Here is an 8,410-nt window from a genome sequence, read left to right as displayed (position 1 = left end):
TCTCATGAACTTTGTTTGAGGAGTTCCTTTGACCTAAAACTTTAGTTTAGTTCCTTGATATTGCCACCTACTTGCAATCTTAATCTCCAATGTACGATACAAAGTCATATACACCTCATATAACCATGCCATACTACGCCACATATATTATGCATGATTAGAGAAAAAAACTACGGGATCTACATAACTGAATAACCAAACCCAAAAAAACCGAACCGAATAGAGGAAAACCAAACCAAACCAAATTTATTTTGGATCGAATTGGGTTACAGTTTTACAAAATCAAAAATCGAAAAATCCAAATTGAATAGTGCAAAATCAAACCAAAAAACCGAATGAACCACCCTACTATATACTGTGAAGCCTTCACCTTTCACAAGCAAAGTCAAAATAGAAGTTGAAGTTAACAAAGTTTTGAACTTTTGAAAGCTTGCCTCACACTTATCGATTATTGAACACAACATTCTTCTAAGTCAATTTAATGAAAAATGATGCAATAGAAGAGAAACCCTCCACAAACTTTCTACAATAACTTGCCAATCCAACAAAACTCTGGATCTCGATAGATGAAGTAGGCTAAGTCCAATCTTGAACTACCTTAATCTTAGTCGAATCTACCATAATATTCTCCTTGGACACCACATGTCCCAAAAATGCCATAGAATTTAGCCTAAACTCATACTTAAAGATTAGTCGAATCTAGCATAATATTCTCCTTGGACACCACATGTCCCAAAAATGCCATAGAATTTAGCCTAAACTCATACTTAAAGATTAGTCGAATCTAGCATAATATTCTCCTTGGACACCACATGTCCCAAAAATGCCATAGAATTTAGCCTAAACTCATACTTAAAGATTAGTCGAATCTAGCATAATATTCTCCTTGGACACCACATGTCCCAAAAATGCCATAGAATTTAGCCTAAACTCATACTTAAAGATTAGTCGAATCTAGCATAATATTCTCCTTGGACACCACATGTCCCAAAAATGCCATAAAATTTAGCCTAAACTCATACTTCAAAAACTTAACATACAATTGTTCATATCTCAAATCTTTGGAGTATAATCCTCAAATATTATGTTTGCTCCTCACTATGCGAGTACATCAAAATATCATCGATGGATACAATCACCAAGCAGTCCAAGTACTATTGGAACACCCTATTTATCAACTTCATAAAGGTCCAAAGCATTAGTCCACCCAAAAGACATACCAAGCTATTTTCCTAAAAACATATTTACATGAAAAACATTTTACTTCATACCAAAAACACCCTAAGAATTATTCGATTAAAGAGATCTATAATTGTGAAAACAATGTCGCTTATGTTCGAGAAATTTCTCTCTTGAACATATATGACCAACCACTTTGAAGCATTAACAAGGTAAATAACAATTTCAACACGTAATATTCTTGGATCCATTTCTAAATTAAGAAGATTTAAATAAATATATAGATTGATAAATGAATTGGCAAAGGGCCAAATGCAGAAAGAAGAAACTAGCAAGCTATGCACAGTATCCAGCTTAACTTTTAACAAACAAGATTTACAAATTTTCCCATTTCCATGTTTGAAGCATCAGGGTATAGACACCATCCTGCTTGAACATAATCTATATATAATACATCATTATCCCAACCCATTCGAGAAGAATGATTTTTCACTTCAAGTGTCTTTTCTGGAGCTAAGAAATCCTGACGTCCCTAGCCAGGGAAAAACAACCAGAAGTTGTATCTGTTGACAGCAATGGTAAAGTTCAAATGAAGACTTGGCGTTCTGCCGAGCAAAATCCAGTACAGTATATTACTTGGTGAACTATCTTTGGGGCTGCTTGAAATTGGCTTGAGCATCTTGTTCAAGCATCGTCAAAAAAACAAGCAGGAATATCTGGAGGATGCAATGCAGCCACACACTTGTACTGCATCCAAATATTTATTTTTACGAGAAGGGTCATGGATAGAATATGTTAGAAGGCAGACAACATTATCAATTATTGCCTATAGCAGAAGCCTAGTACAGCTCAGGGGCTGCATTATTTAGGAGGAAAGCCCCAGCGAGATATATTTAGGCTTAAACAGAATTCTGCCAGTACTAGAAAGTAAAGTAATTTCATATACAAATCAAAACTAAGTACCTTGTGATTCATATATTTTTCTCTTAATGCCCGCCCAGTTGCTTCCATTCTACTAGATTGCAACTCATGGATAACGAGAACACAATCCTTCAGTTCAGATGGTTTATAACCTGTACTTTGTTGAAGTGCCAAAGTCTGCAAAACCAAAATAATGATCAAGGCTGTTGGACTCTGTACAGATCAGTGCTGGCAATTTCAGCATCTGACATAATGGCTGAATAGTTTTCAAAAAAAGTAGATCTTAGAAGCTACTACCTTTAATAATTCATATCATACTAAAAAATAAATAAGTAAAAAGCACGTTGATTATATCAAATTTGGAGTCCCCAATAATTTTTCTCGTAGAGAATCTAACACATCAGAAAGCGATAGATAGATTAAATACTCCATACGTTTTCTCATTGAATACCTCCATTGGTTTTTAGAAACTTCTTGAATATATTAAACTCTACAAAGAAGTAAATGAAAGCCACGTTGATTCTTCTAAAAACAGGTTTTTCATCTATTCTATTCTTAGATAGTAAAATCTATTGTTTAGTCGCATATGTTCCCTTAATTAAACAATAAGCACACAATGAAACTACTTCAAGATCTTACTTTAACTATCACACAAAACCAAACCAAGAGAATCCAAACTTTAAGAATAACTAGATTTTGACGAACCAATACTTGTGATTGTGTTAAATTTATGACATACTTTTTAAGACTTAAATGCACCAAAAGATGTTCCTCAACATCACTTAAGTTTGTAGTTTTTGTCTAATGTGTCTTCTATTCAATACATAGTGGAACAACAACATACCCAATGTAATCTCACAAGTGAGGTACGGGAGGGTAGCCTGTACGCAAACCTTACCTACTAGCCATACTTTTACCTAGTTCGTGTCCTCTATAGCTTCCTTTCTAAGGTCATCCTCGGTAAACAGTGAAGTGCTAAAGTTACCATAGGATCCTAATAACTGTAGTTTCCTAGTAATCCTGGTTTTTTGTAGAAGCTAACGATGCTTGTATTAAAATAGGATCAGTGGAGGATCACAGAAGGACATAAAACTCAAACACCATCCTACCACTTTTGGCAATTTTATATGTTTTTGTTATTTCCGATATTTTATTTTACCACGTAACCTCTGCATTACAAACCCAGACATAGTTTCATTGTAAATAGATATAAACAACAATATAGCATAAGATAAACCACATATTCAATACCATAATTTGTTCAACATTACTAGATTTAGAAAATTTTTATGTATACTTCATGCTACAGTTTTGAACGAGAGACATTGAGCTATAGTATTCTATTTGGCCTCGATTTTAACATACAGTAGGGTTTTACTAAATGTCTAGTAGTCATTCAAAAAGAGATATGCAGTTTTATTTAGGATCTCGATTTAAAAATCAGATTCAGTGACTGGATACGAAGATCTCTACGACAATATCATATCTAGCGTCCCAATCTTCAAAACAATCATTGAGTATTCATGGGTTCAACTTTATGGATGCCTTATAAGTTATAACAGCTAAGTAAAAAGAATCTATCTTTTAACCAAATGCAGTTTTAATTTATGTTCACATTAGAAAGTGAAAGTCAGTAAAACATAAACAGCTAAAGTGAAGTTGCACACTTGAAGTTCAATAAGCTCCTCATATCATGATTAGGTTAGAGAGAGCCCACTACTTCCCCCACCATCTGGTTCTCGGTGCTGATCCCATAACCAAACAAAGTGATGGCCTAAAATTCACATGTGATATACTCCAATACATGAAAAATGAAGAAAAAGACAATCTTACCCATGGGCAGACTTCAGGTAACACAGTAAACCTTGATAGAAAGATAGCTGAAGCAGCAGTCATTGATGGCAAGAACCGCACACAACTATAATCTAACAAACTCAGTTCCGCGAGATAACAGCTCAAGAATTCAAATTGCAAAGTTAAAAACTGCAGCAGAGAAAACAATTTATTATTGGGAAATAATGACATTAAGAGAAACATATTGACCAGACCTATAAGCAAAACTTACAGGAAAATTATCTTGGGCAACCTTGATAAAGATTCTGCAAATTCACCAAGGGAATTTTCATCATTGTACAGCCATATACATAAAACTCTAATTTAACAAGAGTAAATGCATGAATACAGAAGGCAACAACTAGGATTAGATGTATGGGCTTGAGGATGAAAATGATGATCAACTACTTGTAGAAATACTGTATAAATGCATGAATACAGAAGGCAACAACTAGGATTAGCTGTATGGGCTTGAGGATGAAAATGATGATCAACTACTTCTAGAAATACTGTGTGCATCCAAACCTGAGAAATGTTGTTGTGGTGGGACTACTGATCTCAAAATTCAGAAAACTGAGCAAATCTCTCTCCATATTCACTACCTGAAGTTCAAATCCAATTTATTCAATATAAGAGTTTGCATATTAGTCAATAAAATGATTGAAAGAGATGTAAATCAACCTCTTCTCTGGTGTATGTATTGTCTGTAATGTAACAAAAATCTTCAACATGAGGCGGACTGATCTCTTCATACTTTCTGAAGCATAAAGCACTATAAATGAATATATCTGATGTAACAAACAGTTTTTAATTAACAACACAAGAGTTTTAAAATCCATACGATGCAACAAGCATGCAAGATACACCGAGAAGCTGAAGCTTATCCATGGCTAAAACGTGAGAAGACAAAAATCTGTCGATGTATGACACTGCAAGATAAAGGGTGTCTGAAACAAGTTTGTATTCTTCTGTAACCTCCACCAACCAATCAACTAAAACCGTACGCATAGAAGGAATCACGTTATTCTGAACCTTCTCCATGTAGTTAGACAAAGGCCTCCTCCTTTCCTCAACCTACATACCAAATTTAGTATCAGATTGATGCATTCAAAGAAATTTTTACACTCCAAAACGTTAAAGACCTTGAGATAAACAATGTGTAAAGATTTGCAATAAGCTATTGGGACTTGTAAGGTAAGTCTTGCCTTACAGAACTACAGAAACTGAAACAATGGTGGAACAGCCTTCAATTTTTGGCTGTTTTTTTATTACTAACTATTCTTGATACGGTACAAAAACTTCCACAAATTCACGTCCATGTTAAAGTAACAAATCTGGCAGTATCATTTGACTCGTTTGCCATTGAGTCTTTCATCTAGTTGCAAAGATGAATCCGGCATATAACCAGCGGATGCATGTATATCCACTGTCTCTTAAGAATATGTACATGTATGATTGCTTTAAAATTTTGGATCCACCTCTCCCAGATGATAACCAGGGTTCATAATGAAGAAACAAGTTTGATCCCTGTTTTCCACTTGCCATTCCCACAACAAGAAAAAACGAAAAGTTGGGACTCACATCTTTCTACAAAGCACATGCACATAAATTACAATTAGGATGAACTATGACGGACATTTGGTCATTGATGTCAAAAGTAGCGCGCTTAAGCCCTCAAGCGAGGCTCAAAATGTGTTGAGCTTTCGCCTGACTTAACGTACGCTTCAGTGTCGAGTCATCAAGGTTCTAAGACATACTTTCCCTTGCCAATGAGCCTCTTTTGAAGAGCGATACTAAACAATTGATATTTCACTTTATTGTTAAAAAAAATCAATTTCTTTGTTCGTATATTTGTATTCATGCTTATAATTATCAGTCTTGAACTAAACATACATATTTGTAAACACACATATTTGTATTTTCTCAAAAAAAACATACATATTTGTATTTTTTTTTCTCCCTTTAGGCCGTTTTTCATTAAAGTTCATGCATTATTTTCACTTTGTACTTAAAATCCCAACAGACCTTAGAGCTTTTCGCTTTTGATAACACTGCATTTGGTTAACAGAATAATAATTACATTGACAAAGTTTTCAGCTAAATCTCAGAGGGTCACAAAACCAAGATTGTAATAAAGCATAGTAAAACTTGAGTAAGAACAGCACTATGCAAGGAAAAAAAGTGAGGCCTTTGTGATCAAGGAGTATAACAAAATCACAGACTTCAGGAAATATTTTAAAACTCAGGATACAAAATATATACCCCTAAATCTGACAAAAGAGAAACATCCAAATTCACCCAAAAAGCAAGTTGATACCAGCTACTGTATCATCTAATTAAAAACTGTGTAGGATTTACCTAAAAAAGAGCAAAAATTCAAAGCATCAAAAATAGAAAACTAGTTAAAAAGGCAAACAGAAGAATTAAGAGCAACAGATTTCCTTTTCATTTCAACAACCACCACCAGGCCCTCAGTCCCTAACTAGTTTGGGTCGGCTATAAAAATTCTTAATACCTAATTCATTGTGTAGCAAGTTACTAAACCAAATAAAAAAAACATTTTTTTCAACATAAAATTATGAAATTCCCAAAATGAGTGTACCTCCAAGGAATGAAGATGCTGATAAATGAGAGGACCATAAGAACATTTCTGCAGATTATCTTTAGGACTAGAATTAGCACTAGTCTCGGGTTCGACAGTTTCTTTAACTACATTTCTGGTTGTAGTTTTTCTCAACTTGATTTTGCGCTTGGACTCGTGGGTTTCTGTCAAATCCGAATTTTGGGTCGACACGGCAACGTTCCCCAAGTTGTTAAGCTCCCCCAAAACAACCCTTTTCTTGTTCGCGGGGTATGGTCTCTCTGAAATTTGCAGTGGATCATTTTCATTGGTTATGGCTATGGAATCAAAAGCCCGTTTGTTGGATCCTCTACTGGAGGCGGCGGCGGCGGGAACCTTATTCTCCTCGTCGACCATTTTGACAACAAATGATTTAGGATGTGGTTTGGCGAATTTAGGGTTTACTAGGCTGAAGGGCGAAGTGAAGAACAGCGGCGCTTCCTCTCTATTCAGTTTTTCGTAGCAAAGGCCACGGAATTCAGATGCATTTCCACCATTTATAGAGGATGAGATGTTTCATTTGATGAGTATATTTGGAATATGGCGACTCAATTATTACTCTGTACTAGTTTTCTTGAAAAAAGTCATTTTTGTCTTTGTTTTATAATGAAAATGAAAAAATCACTCAATATAAGAGTAATAAAAAAAAAGAATAACAAAATAATATAAGATAACTTTTTTTTCATGTATATATATAATAACATAATCCTCTAGATCTTTACTCAGTGTTAGAGACATATAAAAAGATAATCATGAACATTACATTAATTCTTAAAAATAGGGGATAGATTCAGAGGTGTGGAAGATACATAAGAAGGTGGTAGAATTGTGGTATTACTACACATAAAATGATGAAGAGTAGTGGAAATATTATATTTAGTGGACATTCAAATAATATATTTTATAACACTCCTTTAGATATCTATAGATAATGTGTCTCGTTAAAGTCTTACTAAAACTAATTTAGTGAAAAAAAATTAGTGAAGGAAAAAGAATACACATATCTTGAGATACGCATTACTTATTGGCTCGTTAAAAATCTTGTTAGAAAAATTATGCTTCAGTTGCGCGACCGCACACGTTACTTAGAACTCTTTTAGTTTTCTATTTTTTTCAGTTCTAGGAGGGATATTTTTATCTTTTCTCATCCCATAACCCCAACCCACGACTATTAACTTTCCCCAAAAGCCAAATTAAATCAGTTTTCATTACTTCAACCCTCCCACTCTCAAAAATTTCTACGCTCAAGAACTTCAAGAAACAACAAGGCTAGGGCTCACCTTTTAAGGTTTTACCTTAAAATTCGTCATTAAAGTATGTAAAGGGCTACTCATAGTGATGAATCGAGTTCGTCTTCACGCCCTACGTCTAAAATTCAATCAGTAAAAATTAAATCTAGGGGTTTTAGCTAAGTTTTCATGGACTTTGAATTGGCCTATACTCATTGTTATTGACTTCTGATTCTTATCATTGATAATATAGTACTTCATGTATTTTGGTTCTTGAATTGTTGTTCATGATTATTTTATCACATGAACCTTATTTAATTGAGAATTCTTGAAAGCTTTTGCATAATTATTTTCATACATTGACTTCTGAAATAAAGTAAGTACGAATATTTTAAGTTAACAGTTCAGAATAGTTTTTATACTATTTGTTCCAAATGCACTATTTTGTATTGAAAAAAGTATTGTTAATTTAAGAAGAGCATAAATACTTTCATAAGAAGTTTCAGTTAGTAAAGTAAAGACCAACTTTTCCTAAATAGGGCCTTTTGAGTACTAACTCAACACAGATATCAGTATGAGCATTATTGCATATTATGGGAGTAATAGTGAGCACTGATTTGGTACAAGT

At 34.1% G+C, this 8,410-nt stretch overlaps 1 protein-coding gene across 1 annotated transcript; it reads right to left on the bottom strand.

Moving 5' to 3' along the window:
* Window positions 1-1,417: 1,417 nt before the first annotated feature.
* LOC102589578 (G2/mitotic-specific cyclin C13-1-like) lies at window positions 1,418-7,157 on the bottom strand. Its single transcript, XM_006356427.2, has 8 exons — window positions 6,536-7,157; window positions 4,775-5,007; window positions 4,615-4,690; window positions 4,459-4,535; window positions 4,166-4,199; window positions 3,934-4,083; window positions 2,143-2,277; window positions 1,418-1,926 (listed from the first exon to the last, which is right to left on the bottom strand). Exons 1-8 carry the CDS (start codon window positions 6,908-6,910, stop codon window positions 1,864-1,866), a joined length of 1,143 nt encoding a protein of 380 aa, XP_006356489.1. The 5' UTR covers window positions 6,911-7,157; the 3' UTR covers window positions 1,418-1,863.
* Window positions 7,158-8,410: the final 1,253 nt, after the last annotated feature.

This window comes from Solanum tuberosum, unplaced genomic scaffold (assembly GCF_000226075.1).
Source record: "Solanum tuberosum cultivar DM 1-3 516 R44 unplaced genomic scaffold, SolTub_3.0 scf00223, whole genome shotgun sequence".
Taxonomy (NCBI): Eukaryota; Viridiplantae; Streptophyta; class Magnoliopsida; order Solanales; family Solanaceae; genus Solanum; species Solanum tuberosum.
This window is presented reverse-complemented; position numbering and strand designations above follow the sequence as displayed.

Excerpts from the sequence above, each read along its gene's own strand:
- LOC102589578 (XM_006356427.2), bottom strand. The coding sequence starts at position 6,910 with ATGGTCGACGAGGAGAATAAGGTTCCCGCCGCCGCCGCCTCCAGTAGA. Across the intron at positions 4,536-4,614 it reads ATACATACACCAGAGAAGAG|GTAGTGAATATGGAGAGAGA; the intron begins GTTGATTTACAT and ends TTTGAACTTCAG. Across the intron at positions 1,927-2,142 it reads AAAAATATATGAATCACAAG|TACAAGTGTGTGGCTGCATT; the intron begins GTACTTAGTTTT and ends ATTTGGATGCAG.